Source organism: Lissotriton vulgaris, chromosome 2_1, assembly GCF_964263255.1.
Source record: "Lissotriton vulgaris chromosome 2_1, aLisVul1.2, whole genome shotgun sequence".
In the NCBI taxonomy this organism is placed as follows: domain Eukaryota; kingdom Metazoa; phylum Chordata; class Amphibia; order Caudata; family Salamandridae; genus Lissotriton; species Lissotriton vulgaris.
In genome coordinates this window covers 2,022,708,227-2,022,726,047 of record NC_141687.1, presented here as the reverse complement: position 1 = coordinate 2,022,726,047, position 17,821 = coordinate 2,022,708,227, and the positions used below count along the sequence as shown (strand labels likewise).

The 17,821-nt window shown below is 42.7% G+C and overlaps 1 protein-coding gene across 1 annotated transcript in view; it reads left to right on the top strand.

The window, feature by feature from the left end:
* The window catches only part of USP50 (ubiquitin specific peptidase 50), a 210,455-nt gene that overhangs the window by 165,392 nt on the left and 27,242 nt on the right, over positions 1–17,821 (top strand). Inside the window, exon 5 of the mRNA XM_086959004.1 lies at positions 4,022–4,164. Coding sequence (XP_086815130.1) covers positions 4,022–4,164 — 143 coding nt within the window. The remainder of the gene's footprint in view (positions 1–4,021; positions 4,165–17,821) is intronic.

Genomic DNA, 17,821 nt, shown 5'->3' with positions numbered 1-17,821 from the left:
AGCGGCGCCTGGCACTCAAGTGCGGGCCATGTTTGGTGGAGACACAAGCTACGCCTGCCGTCCACCGCGGCCACTGCAGAGGTCATAGATGATTACAGCGGCCCCTGCCTACAGTCCGCCTGAACCGCAGCAAATAAGTTGAGGCGAGCGCAAAGACTAAAAACTGTTTTTCTGCCTACTCTGACTACAAGGGGAATAACAAGAATAAACAGTGAACTGATTACACTTTTGAGTTTGGGGACATGTAATCTGCACCCGTGTCTTATTCAAGCTTGTTGGGACAATATCCCAAATATGGTCACCCTTGTGGGAGGAAGAACAGAGAGGAGGGGCGGGATGAAGGACCCACAAGCAGTGCATACTTGGTGAAACAATAAGTGCGTAAGGCCAAAGTTATGCTCAGAAGCTTGTAGCAAGCCCTACCGAATATCAGCGTGCTGATTACCAAGGCTAATTAGTCTTGATTTCACCTCATGCCTCTTTAATCCACCATCAGATACAGAGACAGTTTAAGGTCTGGGCAAAGTGGGCAATTGCCCAGGGCCCACACCTTCCAAAGGGCCCCAGGGGAAGTAAATATTCCCTCTAGGTCACTTCTGTCTATTTCTGTATGTCAGCCCCTTTCCTTGTATATGCCTAACTCTACCCCTGACTCAGTATTTATTTGCCCTGTATAATCTTAAGGACTTTTGGGGCTTTGGAAATCACATATTTCAATTGTTTTTGTATGAACCCCGTTTTTGAAACTTTGTTCAGCATCACACAGGCTGCAAAGAGCAGAACATGGGTAATAGAAATTCAAAGGTATTGCAACAGTGGGCCCCAAAATGTGTCTTGCCCGGGCTCCCAAAAATCTTTAAGACAGCATTGACCAAACACTCCTTACTCCTGCATTGCAGGTTGATGTTTTCTACCCTTGTCACGGTTTTGTCATCTTTCTCTTCCCCCTTCTTTCCCCAGTGTCTTTCTTTCTTTCTCTTGCACTGTGTCAAAGACTGATGAGGTAAAATAAGTGCAAGTCCCCAGAAATGAGTGCTGGTGGGCCCCACCTGCAACCACTGGCTCAAATTAAGCATTGACCAAAAGAGAGTCACGATCAGGGGGATCACCTTCTAGTCACAGTTGAATTGTTTACCATTGAGTACTGCTGTGTAATTAAAAGTACTTTCTTATAATAAATAAAAAAGACAAGCAGTGGCTGGAAATTAAAATTACTGTATCTTACTGTTCTGAGCTCGACCCCCCATACTGCCTTGCTAAGTAACGTGAGAATGCTCGTCCTTGCTACCCTTACAGCAGAAAGAAAGGGTTGTTTTGTGCCCCAGTTTTCAGAGCCATAGTAGTAAGGAGCATAGGACACCGGTGGCAAGTAACTTCCACAGTCACGTTTGGGGTCCAGTAGCCCTGGTCTTCCCTGTAGCCTACAGAACATGGTCTGGCAGCCAATGTGCTGTTCTCAATGCCGGAAAAGTGGGGATCCTGCTCATCAGGTAGCAACAACATTAAGCCCCTGTTAGTGTTAAGCAATCTAAGGGGCGACTCCTCCATGTGGGCGGAGGAGCGTCGCCGCACTGCTTTCTCGCACGGCGAGAAGCAGTAACATAAAATGGTATGAATACCATTTTATGTTACAACTTCTCGCACTGCGAGAAAGCAGAAGAAGGGTTTGTTTGGTCGGTCCTGCTTGAGGGCAGAAGAGTGGCTAGCCCAATGTTGTGGGCCCTCTTGGTCAGCCCTTCGTGGCCGACCAAACCAGTCATGTGCACTCTTACATTTTCTACATGTAGGCATGCAGCCTACATGGAGAAAATGGCTTTCCCATAGACGCCTGGCTGGGCGCTGTCCCCACCAATCACAATGCTGTCATTGCAGCATTGTGATTGGTTTAGTGGAGGGGAGGGAGACTGCCTGCTGCCTGCTTCTTGCGAGGAGCAGAGAAGCAGAGACGACGTGGGACTGGATCGGGCTGACTAAATCCCATTCGCGAGTCATGACTGAGAAATCTTCTAAAGCATAATGTTACCCGAAGGTGTCCTGGCCCTAGTTTAATGAAAATCAGAATACAGAGCAGCGAGGGGCCTAGTTGTGAAATAGCCAAGTTTTCAGATTTTCCATAAAAGCAAGTAGATCAGGAATTGAACGAAAGGTAATTCGTTCCAAGCCTTAGCTGTGCAAATGACAAAGCTTTTTCCACTCAAATTAGATTTTTACAACCAATTTTCATGCACCCGCAGAATAGAGAGTTCTGTTGGGTACATCCAACTTGAACTTCTGTCTGAGATGGATAGGGCCAGTGTTGTTTAGAGCCTTGAAGGCCATGTACAGAGATTTAAACTTAATCCTTACGGGGAGCCAATGAAGTTCTTGGATTACTGATTTAACAGAACAGAATTTAAAAGTTCCTGTGAGAAGTCCAGAGGCGGCATTCTGAAGCGCATGCAACTTATTAAGATGTTGCGGCTGCATATTAGGATACAGGCTGTTAGGGTAATCCAGCCATGACAAGATAAGGGAGGACACCACAGTTTTGTGGGACTCTAAAGGAATAAATCGTAAGATCTTTTTGACCATCCTTAGAATATAAAAGGTAGAAACAGTCAAGGAATTGACCTGGTCACCAAAAGAAAGATTATTGCCCATACATTGCAATCCTGACAGGAGTGGGCAAAGAGCCCAGGTCCTCTGGCCACCAAGAGGGGGACCAGAAGGAAGGATTGTTGCCAAATAAAATAATCTCTGCTTTGTCAAAATTTAGATTTAGGCTGCTGTTGCTCATCCAAGAACTGATGGGCAGCATACAGTCATGAAAATTCCTATCATTATTGGTGTCCTGATTTGAAACCGACACAACAATTTGTGTCTCATCGGCAGAGAAGGTCAAGACGAACCCAATAGATCTAATTATAGGCGCCAGAGCTGAAACATACACATTAAACAGGGTCAGGCTGATGGAGGATCCCTGTGGAACCCCACACGGTAGGGAAAAAGGCGTGGATACAAAGGAGTCCAGTGCCACAAACTGTTTCCTGTCTGACAGAAAAGAGCTCAACAGAGTGAGTGCTAGCCCCTGTAATCCAATAGAGGCTAGACAGTCCAGCAGAAGATCATGGTGGACCATATCAAAGGCCGAGGAGAGATCCATTTGGTCAGGGCAGCCTTGCCCCCAGAATCTAAAGCCTCTCTGATTTCTTCTTCTGATTTAATCAGCGCAGATTCGGTGCCATGGCCTCCTCTGAAGCCATATTGTGTGTTGTCTAGCAGACTGTTATGCCGAACAAAAGAAGATGGTAGGGTATACATGGTTTTTAACGCCCAATTGGCTAGCAAAGGAAGTCGGGAAATCGGCATTAATGTTTGAAGTAATTCGGGGGGAGAGTACGCGTCTTTAGTAAAGGAAGAATTGAGGCTACTTTCAGGCCTTGCAAAAATATCATGTTTTAACTGTGGTATTAAAGAAAGTGGTAAGATTATTGGCCATACGTTAATGGAATCCTTTTCAAAACAGATAAATGGGTCCACAAGAGAGCCCTACTTGGCTGAGAGGGTAAGATCCATAACCTGGATAGAGGAGAGAGGAGCACACCTGGAGAAAGTAGGCTGGGGAGGATGAACTGTCATCACCGGATGATGACCGGCTTGGGAACAGACTCCAGATGAATTGGCTCTAGGATGGTAGATGTCACAATAAATGTGTTCCACTTTTACTGAAAATGTTCAGCAATTCTATCGCACAACGTCATGGTACCAGGAGCTCATTCTTCTCTTGAGAGAAGGCCTGAGCTGAAGCTGGAGGGAGATTTGCACGCCCCCAAAACACTGCTGCCCACCTGCTGTCTCATTACACTGTTCTTAAATGTGCAACTCCTTTATAGTGCATTGGTTACGTATGGCTGAGATGTGTCCATAAAACGGTCTTGCTGTTAATTGTTGCATTTTTGTAAGGATAGATATATTTTGAAGTGCTAATTTTGCTGTGTCGTTTAGTGTTTCATGTGTCATTATATGCAATTTTACTTAACAGGACTGTCTAAATAACTTCTTTGGGCAAGACATTTTATCGTGGAACAACACAGTCCATTGTTCATATTGTGACAGCTACCAGGATGCCCAAGCTAAGACCACTCTGCTGAAACCACCGAGGATTCTAATATTTCATTTAAAAAGGTATATCTTCAAGGTTTGTTTAAGTCATTTGTATTGGATTGAATTCCCATATGTGTGTGTGCCTCTGGGTAGTTTTAATGCAGAGCTTCGCCTGTCTCAGTCATAGGAGAAATTGTGTTTAAATATATCATGCCTGTATTTAATGTAGTTGGCATTTTGTATGATCTTCAGTCTAACAGATTGACATATGTTGTGCACTTCAGTGTCATCAGCTGAGACACGTTAAATGCTCTCCAACTGATATACTGCACAAGGTTATAACGCTGATTTAAGTGTTACAGTGTTTGAGGCTGACATGCTTTCCAGATAATTTAGGGGACATTTAACGCTAACTTTTAGAAATGTTGCGCAGTCTTTCAAACCAAGGAAACATGATTTATCGATCTATTTTAAAGAAATTACCGAATTTGCCTTGCACAAACAGAAAGATGTGTCGGAAGAAAAGGAAGGTTCTGGCTGGGAGATCAGCTTGTCCACCACACAAAGGTTACGCTAGTTTGGGGGATCTGATCATTTAAGTAACAAGCATTGGCATAGCCAATAGGTCTCACCTTTGTGGCCTTGTAAGTGTTTAGCCATGCAACACTTGATGTTGTTGCACCAAGGATATTGTGCTGGATAACTAAACACTTATAAAGTCCCAAAGACGAGACCTTTTGGCTATGCCAATGCTTTAAACTCGCGGAAAGTATTCAATAATGTATGTAGTGGTACCTTAATTGCATGTGCAAGCACACATCTTTTGGTAAAGTGTCTCATTCTGTAGAAGATAGCGCAGAGAAGACGACACAGTTCATTGACTCACATGAGCTGGGGCGAAAGTTAAATTAATGATTTGTAATGGTGCCTGGCCCCGGACCAATGTTGTTACCAAACTGTCAGATTAAAAAAGAGGATAACATGAACATTTGTGAAATATTAGCCAGTGGAGGTGAACGTTTGTAGTGAATTACGGTTGGAGCAGCTCAAAGAAGAGGTGGGGACTTTAATTCGAAAGCCCACTCTACAGGCATTGGTAGATTCGTTTAAGGGTTGACAAAAGCATACTCAAACATTGAGCGAACCACCGTGGCTTACATTAATCAGACCAAGCTAACAAAAACCCGGGGAGAGGCTGGTGAGAAGCTTTCTGGTGCAGGTAGAGGAGGATGGGGGGCTAACGCTCCGAACTGGCCTAAGCACTTAAATTCTGGGTATTTACTATGGAAAATATTTTTATTGTGGTTAGGTTCAGAAAAGCTTTGAGTGGCCCAGGCCACACAGGTCTGTCACAGTTCAGGTCTGGTGCTGAAAAATAGCTCCGGGAGGGGACTGGGGGCATGGGAGATGCTGGTGGGAAGAAGTTCGAGGGTACACATGCACGTGAAATGGTGAGAAGCAGCGGGAGTGCACTTTGGGTAAGCGGTCCACAGGTGCCTCGCTAGAGCCCCGTGAGAGCTGGCGGGACACTGACCAGAAGTGCACTGTAAGGAGCTGGGTAACACTGCGAGCAAACGGCCTGTTCCCAGGATCCAGGGTCCCAGAATGTGACCTGGAGTGGAAACAGCTGCTTCTCCTGGGACTTCACATCCTCTCCAGCATTCCTCAGAGGGCTGCAACTCATGGAAAATCTCGGGGAGGTGGGAGGAGGGCCTGGGATTCAGAGGCGGAAAGAGGGTGTAACTCTGATGTAGGAGGATGGGCCTGGCATGGAGGGCAGGAAAGGAGGCTGTGCCTCATGAATGATTCACTAGGGTTGTTGGTCTTTGCTCTGATGCTCTGATGCTCTGAGCTGGGCGTGGGCATCTAAATATAACCTTCAGTCAAATAAATAAAATAAGGGGCTGGAAGTTATGGGGAGGGAGGAGGATGACTAAGGAGGTGGGTAAAAAGACATGCTTGTCAGAGTTTGAAGAGAGGAGGGAAGGCTCTTGCTGCACTAATCAACAGTATCATTAGTAAAAATGGATCCATCAAGCATTGGCCGCGCGGCCTTGAAAGTGAAAGTGATTGTGCTAAGAAGCAGCAGCTGCTTTCAAGCACACTCGTGCTTGTAGCACCACCCACCTTTCTGGAACGAGCAACAGCCAATTAGCATGCACACCGTTGCTTGCTCCTGCAAGGTGGGTGCCGCCACAAGCACGAGTGTGTGCTTGAAAATGAGCAAAGTGACGGCTAAAAGGCCTCCTAAGCAGCGCATGCCCGCTGCGTAGGCGAGACCTAAAAAGTTAGGGGAATTAAAACACACTGAAAAATATGGTCAATACTATTACAGAAAACAAGTTTTAATGAAACTATATTTAAACGTATAACAGCTCATACAGTATACATTACTGTACAGTGGGTACCTTTGACAAGCAGCATGTCTGACAGCCTAGGGCCCAGGTTTACATACAAGTCACGCAACACAGGGCAGCAAGTAAAGTTGATGTGCTGCAATGTGTGAATTGGAGAGAGTAGAACAGCACCATATCTACCAAGATGTGGTGATGCTCTCCTTTTCCCTGCTTTGGCACACTTTAAGCAGCTATGCACCAATGCAGACACCCTTGCACTATACTCATCCTATGGCTTTAATTTTGAGACCTAAGCTAAGTGAACACCCAAAATTTGAAATACAGACCTCTTCAATAGATGCCAAGGCTCAAGACCCATATGAGCTTTTTTCAAAACACATACAGGAGCTTACTGCTCATAACAAAAGGAAGGATTGAAGGCCTGACTGTGAAAGGCACAGCCATCCCAAATAATTCAGAGTGTCCAGTCTACAGGGGAGAACATCTTAAGGAGATCGCAGGCTGCAAGATTAATGTCAATCTGTTGCCAGTAATTTATCTGGTCTCTGTGCATGCTACTGTAGAAGGCTTTGCTTTGGAATCAAATGTACCTTTCCCAGTCTGAAACTAGTTTTAGTGACACAACCTTTGAAAACAGTAAGTATGGTTAAACAGGATTCTTCATTTCGTCTTGAAAGATGTTGTCTCCTTATCGCTGTCCATCTCCCGCAAGAAACACATTAACGTAGAAAAGAAAGGAAACTGCAGAGATGAATTACCATCTCACTCTTTTATGTGATAATGTTTAATTTCCAATGATGTTATATAAGTCCTGAAACAAACTACATATCACCATAAACCACATTAGAGTACTTGATGGAGTTTCACGTATTAGTGTACACCGCTAAGAGGATGGATGTGCCTAGGAATCAAGCCCATAAAATATCTGCCTAATAAAGTGGTTCCAGCTGCCTTTGGAATATGATTTGTATATTCATAGACATTGAGTATCATGACAGGTTGGTCCACAGAACAGTGCTGACAGTGGGAAAATTATGTTTCCTCGAAACTTCTTTTTAATTAATCTTAGTTTGAACAAGTAGTTGCCTGACATGTTGCTGGGTCAATACTTAATAATATTATTTTAAAGATATATAAGACTCTTACAAGTCAAATCAAATAATCTTGAACTCAATTGGCCAGTTTACTTGGAACCTGTATACATAGTATCTATACAGCATGCACGCGATACTATGCGTTTAGTGGTGGAAGTTTGCCCTACATTTTGTAGTTTCTCTAGCAACGCAGTATTTCCGGACCATCACCACCAAACTCTAAGTTGTAGTTAAATCGGAAATCCTTGCTTTAGCTCGAAGTTTGTAAATGGATTCTAGTCAAAGCAGCAGGTATCATGTACGTACAAAATCCAGGCTGGCAAGACTTCTATATTTCTGTCCCGCAAAGTTTCCAAACATCAGCCATCACAAGCTCTCCAGTCAAGCTCCCAGCTCCTGCTTGTAGTCCCCACATCTAAACTAGCCCACTCCTTTCCTATGGACATTTGCTTCATTCCTCATCTTCTCGCTTTCATAAAATCTCTCAAAACCTAGTTATACTCTTAACGTGTCCTCTATTCCCCAGGCGACACCATCGCAGAGAGACTCTACCTGGAGAGACCATGCACTTATAAATCCCAATAAATAAACTCAGCCACTTGGAAACAGAAACAAGAAAAGAATGAGTCCTTGGTATGACTGCAGAACACGCAGCACCCCACTGTGAAAGATATCAAATCACAACAGAGAGAAACAAGCAACCAGACTTTAAGGACTGCATAACTTTATGCCATAAAGCAAATGTAGAGAAAGGAAAATAACCACCAGGCAAGGCAATTCCATGACACTAGGGAAGCTCTCTCGTTAACACCTTGGCTGCTAGGCGTTTTCCCCTCCTGTGCTGGAAATTGCTATTTTATATTATTTTATGACGAGCTGGGCTCGTCATCAGCACACGACCACTGTGCACCATGACGAGCCCAGCTCGTCATCAGCATCGAAAGGGTTAAACACTTTCATGCACAGCAAAAAAGGTACAAAGGATTTAGCATCACCAAGAGGAAATTATGTAACATTTCAGAGACCATTTCCTAGCTGCAGGAAATGCAGCAACTAACATCGGGTCAAACAAACCTTAGTGAAAAAGCTAGGCGAAATGGAAATTGAAGTTAAAGATTACTAGACACCTCATATGATATGATATGCAGAAATAACACAAAAGCAGAATGCGAAGTAACCCCCGCCCCTCAGTGTTCAATGCACCAATAATCGAAAATGCTGAAATATAGCACCTCCAGAGTACAGTTCGCAGTGATGAAAGTCTTAAACGTGATATTCAGCTCAATATAATTGACAAGACGAGGTCAGGTAGGATTATCATGATAACACCAGTAAATACAGCGGTATCTGTATGCAGTAACCTGGGGAAATTGTCCTGGGCCATCCTAAACAGAAGAATCCAGACTGATATAAATTAAAGAGAGAGAGATCGGACACAAACGTCAAATTGGTCTCCTCGACAATCACAGGACAATTTAACAGCGTAAGGACATACTGGTTCAAAATCTAAATGTGTTTATAGTTATTATTCTGGGATAGTGATGTATGTTTTCAATATTGTAACAATAATCACTGTGACATCCTCCCATTTCTCATATGTAAGATCCTGTTTAGATCTAAAAGAAACATTTTTTATGGATGATGCATGAAGGAAAAACAACATTTGCCTGCAAAATGTGTGTAATAGACTCTCACACATTAGCCAGATTAAAAATAAATTAAAGAAAAACGTGATTTGCAACAATCTGGTTAAGAATTATTCATGATCATCAAGGCAAGACTCTCTGCAGAACAGTGCTGGCTCTATAAGGGGTCTTCTAAAAGGTGGTGGCCCTGGGCCACAGCCCACTTTTCCCATGCCTTAAAACGTCTCTGGGCTTAACACACTACAACGCTACTGTGACCTGTGTTGCCTGAAAATAAGTAAAACCGAAACCAAAGGCATGATCTTCTAGACAAGTATTTGCAATGCAATAGGTCTCGCATTTATGTGAGTTTGCGTAAATGCAACACCTATTGCATTACAAATGGTAGTTGGTAAAACACCCTGTTGTGCTTTAACTTTATTATCGGCTGCGACCCTTTTTTTTAGACAAGCCAATTTTAAAGAAAGGAGCGTGGCCGACATTAACGTGAAAGAGCGGTATAGCACCTTTACAAAAAAAAAGCATTTGGTTGCCAAGTTGACAAGCAAATGCTTTTTTTTGTAAAAGCTTCCCATGCCACGCTTTTACTTTAATGGCGGCCGCACCCCTTTCCTTAAACTCTGCTTGTTTAAGGAAAGGGGTGCAACCGACATTAAAGTGTAAGTGCGGCATGGGGCAATGTAAAAATAAATAAATCTTTTTTTTTTTAAAACATGCAGCTGCGTTTGGTGCTGCAAATAAAGCAAAGGCACAGCTGCCACTATCAGCGTGGGGTGCCATGCTATGTAAGAAAAAATGTATAAAGATGTTGCAAGCATGTCCTGCCTGCAACAGCAGGCAGGCGGAAACCATTAAACTAAAAAGTGCTCGAAGGCTGCAATTAAAGCCTAGTGAGCAACAATACTTGTAAAAGGGGGTGTCCTCATGGGAGGTTACAAATGAAGACAAGGTGGTACTAAGGAGGAACTATCAAGCCTATTTAGAAATCAGAAGCCAGCATTTACGAAGGACAATGACACAAGCCAATGATAAATATGTGCAGAGAGTGGGCGGGGCTTCAAGTGCATACTCCAATACAGCATGCCTCGCAGAGCAGCGCATGCGCTGCTCAGGCTCGACCTAAAAACAAACACTCTTAAGGAATGCAAGATAGAGTTAACACGTGAAATACATAAACCCCGGAGCGTTCACCGAAATACACCAAAACTTTAAGCCATCTTCGCCTCACTGTTGGAAACACGGATCCGAATGTCGTGCTTTTTTGGCCCTTCGCCTGTAAAATCATGACATGAATATAGAGTCTGACGGAGTTGCGAGGCTTCATCTCTCATGGACCCTCCCCACACTCATTACTGGTAAAAAATAGCACATTGCATTCTGCACATATGTAGGTAAGATAGACAGATCGGAGTTTAGAAGAGTTTTTAGCCTCCTCAAAAATTAAACAAAATAATAAAATATATATACGTATCTACTTTGCCAGAAGTTGGTGTCTCGCCATCAAGCATCACTTGTTGGTGTGTGTGAGGGGGCGGGGAGGGGGTCTTGGTTCACGTTCAGGGCCGGCTCTAGAGTGGCAAGACTGGTGAAGCTGCACCTGGCACTGACCTCGGAGGGTGGTATGTTTAAAAATAACACACGTTTAAAAAGCATCTCCTGCAGAGTTCCTTGTGTTTAGCTGTTTTGAAGTCACATAAATAATGTTAATATAACTCTGGTGAATAATGTCCCTGGTTGAGAGACTTCTGAATTTTGTCCACTCGTGATGAAGTAGTGCAGAGGGTTAATAAGCCAACTGCAAAAAATGTGTGCTACACAAATCACCTAACTATATTTTTTGTGACTCGTTCAGTAGTTTACTGCCTTTGTCACATAGATCCTTTTGTTACTTGCAGTTCATAATTTACAAATCTAATATAGCACAGTGAGCTATGAACTGCCGTCAAAGAGCTGCATACATACTGCATTGTATAGGGTAGAATTATGTTTTTCCCCCGTCTTTCATTCTCCAGATATTCCTAAAAAGAGTTAATTTGGATAGAAATGTATTCAAATCCAGAATTTGTGCTTCTCCAGACCAAGGGCTAGATGTAGGTAATTCTATTTTACCACTTCTAAAATACCGAATTTTACCGATTCGGTATTTAAGGAGTGGTAAAATAGAAGGGGGCACATGTAGGTATTTCAGAATCGTAAATACCGAATCTGTAAGATTCGGTATTTACCGATTCGGTAAATACAGAATCGGTATCCCCCATTGATTCCTATGGGCCTTGAAGCCCATTGGAATCAATGCTGAATACCGAATCGGTATTTACCGATTCAGTAAATTCCGATTTTTGCAAGGGTGCAGGGGGTGTCACTTTGACACCCTCTGGCACCCCAATTCCGGACTTGTGTGCCATGTGGCACACAGACATGCCCTAAGGGCATGTCTGTGTATCACATTGCACTGGTGTGCTTGCACAGATGTGCATGCACACCTGGATTCAGTATTTTACCACCCAATTGGATTGGGTGGTAAAATACCGAATCTGAAAGGCCTGCGGCACTCAAAGATGTGCTACCTACATGTGCTTTTACAGAATCTGTATTTTTACCGAGTCTGTATTTACCGATTCGGTAATTTTACCGAATCTGTAAATACAGATTCGGTAAAATTCCGATTCTGTAAAGCATGCTCCTACATTAGGGGCCCGATGTAGGTAAATCCCATTTACCGATTTTGAAATACCGAATTTTACCGATTCGGTATTTCAAAATCGGTAAATGGGATGTAGGTCCCAACATCTGGAATCGTTACCGATTCCTTACAAAATCGGTAATTACCGATTCGGTAAATACCGAATCGGTATTTGCTATTGAATCCTATGGGCCTTTGAAGCCCATAGGATTAAAGTCAAATACCGAATCGGTATTTACCGAATTGGTAAATACCGAATTTGGCAAGGGTGCAGGGGGTGTCACTTTGACACCCTCTAGCACCCCCAAAACGGGCATGTGTGCAATGTGGCACACAGACATGCCCTAAGGGCACGTCTGTCTGTCACATGGCACATGTGTACATGCACAGATGTGCATGTACACAGGAATCGGTATTTTACCATGGATTTGTATTCCATGGTAAAATACCGATTCTGTAAGCCATGTGCTGATGGAACATTGGCTACCTACATTGCATTTTCGGTAATTTTACCGAATCGTTATCATTACCGAATCGGTAAATATTACCGATTCGGTAAATTTACCGATTCAGTAATGATAACGAATCGGTAAAATTACCGAAAATGTGCCCCTACATCTCGATAGCCCTTTACCGATCGGAAACGGCCGAAAATCGGTATTTTCGGCCGATTCCGATCGGTAAAGGGCTACCTACATCGGGCCCTAGAAAACCCTAATACCGGTCGGAAACGGCCGAATTCAGCCGTTTCCGACCGGTATTAGGGCTCCTACATCGGGCCCCAACACTCTTAAAATATAGTGCCTACTAGAATTGGTGATCCTCATTGTTTTATATAACATTTCCTGTAGACTGATTTACACACTGAATTGTGGATTTGTATAAAGTGTGTGTGTGTGATGTAAAGTGCTCTGACACCCTACGCTGGTATGAGTTGTGCAATACAACAAATGAAATGCACGTGAGAGAGGGCTATAGCGAGATGAGTGCAAGGATGTTTTTTGGGGGAAGGCGCCAACAAAGATGGTCTCTGGGCGCCACCAGTGCTTACGACAGCTCTGTTCCCAGTCCTATCATTGAACAGTTTCCCTTTTCTGAATAGTTTTTACCCTCTTCAGGCAGTTTAGACACTCCGGAGCTACATATTTTAAAGGCTCTGCGATTGTGCTTCACTCTTTTTTGACCTTCACATGAAAAGAGAAAAAACTATTTACAATGGACACTAAATTTGACCTGAAGGCTATTTATCAGCAAATGCCAGGAATTATTGCGTATAGTGGTATGGCTCGGAAACGTTTCTGTATGGGTCATGATTACGTAAGACGTCAACCCACAACATGAACACCATCTTTAGTTTCCATTTTCAACCATCAGGTTCGAAAGCATTGCCTGACGCTCATATGGGTTTTTAGTGCAGGAGCGTTGTGCGTGGCTATTTTACCTTGGTTCAACACTTTCCCAATGTCAATGGTGTAAAAAAAAATATTTAAACTAAGAAAGTCCACCGTTGGCAGGAAAATTAAGAGTGGAGAAGTGGAGACTGTGTCCTTTTATGGTGATTGGTTATGCCTTAACCCTAATATCCAGGGCCACTAGATTTATGCAACAGTGGCTGTCCAATTTATGAGGGTCGGTTAACTGAATTATGCGGTAAGAAATGCCAAACGATGCTGCATAATACTCTGTGATAGTATTACTTCATTATTTTCTCATTTTTAAACTTGTTAACACTGTTTGAGCATAGGGTGCACCTCATTAGAACCAGTTTTACACCCAAAATAAAGCCATAAAAAACAAAGGTGACCAGTCAACCTTTCCAATGGGGGCCTTCCACTGAGTGGCAACACATATTGCTATGTTTTTATGAACTTTTGAACTGTTTGAGTTAGAAACAATTTTGTTAAAATCTGTAGATTATCCAGCAGGAGATGGATTATGTGGCGAATGCAACAAATCCATAATTATGCGAAAATCGCAGCACTCCACAGTTGCCTAATTCCAGTGGCCCTGCTAATATCCCTTTGAGAACTGTGAACAATTTGATGTCAAACCCCCCTTGTATAACTGCTGAAGCTTGGCATTGTTTGTGCAGCCAGGAATCATACTGCTAACTAATGCCATTATATATATATATATATATATATATATATATATATATATATATATATATATATATATATATATATATATATATATATATATATGTGTGTGTGTGTGTGTGTGTGTGTGTATATATATATACTAGCAGCCCGCCCCGGCGTTGCCCGGGGGCAGAAGGGGGCTGGGGGCTGCATTTTGTGCATTGGCTTAGTCCCGGCCGGGCCACCCGCGTCCCGGCCGGCCCCCCTTCTGCCCCGACATTACGTATACAGCTGCCCGCCGCCTGCCTCCCTCCCGCCTCCCGCCTCTGCCTTATCTCCGCTCCGGACTTAGCCCCCACTCCCGGGCCCCCGCCCGCACCGACATTGCCTGGACCGGCTCCCGCCTCGCCTTACCTGAGGTGCCGCGCCACTCCTCGCCGCACGTCGCCGCTCGTCACCGCTCCTCCCCGCCTGTCGTCATCATGCAGGTGTAGGTCACGGTTAGCGCTACGTCACGGCCAGCGCTTGTTTTAGGAGACTACTTTGTTTTAAAACTTTAATTTTTTAATTTACGTTTTATTTTATTTTATACAGCCTATGTCCATCTACACACCCTGAGGATTACAACAATATATTGGGTGTGTGGATTGGCGCTGTGGTTCCTGAGTTTACCTTGCCAAAAGGTGTCTGTTCTCTCTTTATAATAGTAGTATAGATATATACATATATATATATATATGTATATATATATATATATATATCAATTTGAGGCAATATACTGGTTTGCTACCAATTTCATTTCTATGATGTACAATTAGCTTTTAAGTTAAGTGCTGTGAAAATTCCGATAGCTCACTCAGAAGATGCTAAAACATTAAGTACAACTAGTCCAAGACCTCTAAAATCTCAAAGGCATTAATAAATCAATTTGGGCGGGTTCGTGAGTAGAATTACTCTTGCCTGAAGCAGGCAGGGCAGATAGAATGTAATCAGGGCCCCTGGAATTATGCAGCATAATGGAGTACATTTTGTAATACCAGTATCTCATTATTGGTCATTTTAACACATGGTAACACCGTCAGGGAAAGATTTTAACTTATTAGTACCAGTTTAATACCCAAATACAGCAATAAGCAACTGAAAAGATAACTAAAAAGTAGCTTCTTCATGCCCTCCGCGCAACTCATGCTTACTTTCCCTTGGCCCGGGGGCATCTCAGAATATGCACAATAGTACAGCAAGGACTGGCGAGCTGAGTGGGTAAAAGAGCAAAGAAATACAAGCATTTGCAATGCAATAGGTCTCGCATTTATACAAGTTTAAGCTATTGGCATCGTAGACAACAATGCATTTTATTTATGTTTTGGAAACCAAAACATAAATTAAAGGCAATGTAATTTACATTGCCAATATCTTAAACTCGGGTAAATGCAAGACCTATTGCATCGCAAATGCATGGCGTCACGGACAATGGGAGGTAGGGAGGGCGAGCAGTCGGGCAGAAGGCACAGACAGGGCGGGGGCGGGAGAAGCCACGGACAACAGGAGGGGTGTTAAACAAGGCACGACAACGGGAGGGGGGGTTAAAGAAGGCACCAAAGCACATTGTGCCTGCAGTAAGAGAAACTGAACTGAATAAAGAAAATAGTGCTCACAGTCTAAATAACGCTTACTGTGTAACAACCAAAGTAAAGGGGCCAGTCGCCATGGGAGGTGACAAATGAAGAGTAGGGGGTACTAATGAGGGAATAACAAGCCTATTTTCGAATCAGAAGCCAGCATTTAGGTCAGACAATGAATGACACAAGCCAATGGCAAATATGAGCGGAGAGTGGGCAGGACTACTATTCGATACTCCACCACAACAAGTCTCGCAGAGCAGCACATGCACGCTGGTTCAGGCTCAACCTAAAAAACTGCACAGTAAGAGCCAAGCAGTAAATCTTCCCAATAAATAAGAGGACTATCAAGCACATAACCAAATGCAGCTACATTGGAATAACATCCAGTGGACCTGAGAACTTCACTTAAACTATGAATTGCCTCCAAGTGAAGGCCAAGCTAGCCTTTAGCAATATGAAGCCCAAGGTCCAAGGTATGAATTTCCCAGTGACGCTCTGCTTTTAAATATTTTATTAAATAATCAAGGCAATACATCTCTACAGTTAAGTGTGGATCCTCATAACCAACACTCAGGAGATTCAAGACCAGCAATTAACATGTGCCTGCTGTTCTGTAATAAAGTACTGAAGGCCCCCAGACGTGCACCCAACAATACTTGTGCAGAAGAAACAGGTCAGCACCAAATTCCTGACCTACTATAGCAAGAACAATGCACACATATATCTTGAGCTTAATTCAACAGTAGTCAATGTCCTTAATGACTCAAAGATGAGACAATCTTCTTTTGTTCTTCATTTATTTGTTCACGGCATTTCTCCAAACACGATCCTAGCCAACACGTGTTTCGTCTTTCGTGGTGTAAACCACAGACTTCGTCAGGGCTAGAATATTATAATACATACAGTCAATACACAAATGCATAAACAAAGTTCAGATATAGACATTAAAGGTCATTATGCCAAATCCCAACCTAGTACTCAAGTGATGCAAAAGAAAGAAGAAAAGAGACAAACCACCGAAAGAACCCATAAGTTACCAGTGATAACCGACATAAAGTGAAAATGATAAAAAAAAGAGTTTACTTCATATAAATTCAAGGAAAAAATGCCACCAAACAAATCACTTGTGAGATGTAAAGGACATCTTAAAAGTCAAAAGGGTCATAAGAACCTGATGTACGGAAAAAAGAAAGAAAATTAGAAAGAAAATATGTCCCGAGAAAGGAAATAAGTTATCAAAATGCCCATGTGTAGTTAGCATGCAGTGCAAAGGTCGAGGAAGGATACCATTCCTATAGACTCACCTATTTCTCCTAAGATTATCTGTAATAAACAGTAGTGAGCCGTTATAAACAGTATATTGAGTACTTCAAGCAACCGTGTTTCTGTGGAGCAAAACCCCAATCATATCAAAACGTATTAAAACCCCGAAGCAAGTCCCAATCATTAAAAAAAAAAACATAAAAAGCCTGGGGAAACTCACTTATCCAAAGCTGAACTTCACAACAAGGCGGTGGCCTCTCCTGGCAGTCTTCTTAAAACAATAAATCACCAAATAAACCTAATGAAAGTAATATGGACAGTGTATCCATTTCTCTATCCATAAGATCATTCATTATTTAAAAAAAACACTATTCCCCAATGGCAATCCCAAGGCAGGCGCGTACGTGTATGTCATATCAAAAATAAAAATGACCAAATTATCGTAACCAACTCTTATCTCAGTAAGGACTATAAAAAGAGTTTCATGAGCCGTATCTTCTGGGTCCTTAACCCGAGAAAGTAAATAGCGGAATAATTCATCACAGCATGTAAAAAAGGAAGGTTAAAACTAAAATATCCCACAATAATTGTATAGCTCGCACAGCCTTAGTACTCAAAACGATTTAATCGACAATAAAATACAAGTGAACACCATATTCCGTCATTCCGTGCACTACGAGTATATTTATATGAGCGCCTCATATTGTCACACAAACATAATGCATTACCCGTCTGCATTTAGAAATATATGTCCAGTTGTTCTAACTGGATATATATTACCCGTTTGCGTTTAGAAATATATATTCAGTTATTGCAGCTGGATATACATTTCTAAGCACAGTTGGGTAATACATTATGTTTGCGTGGCAATATGGGGCACTATTATCAATATACTCGTAACGGAACAAGGCAACTTCCTTCAACAACGAAACCTGGCCTTCCAAAAAATGTGATATACTTTGTAAGAAATTGGGTTACTGGTTGAGGGGGAT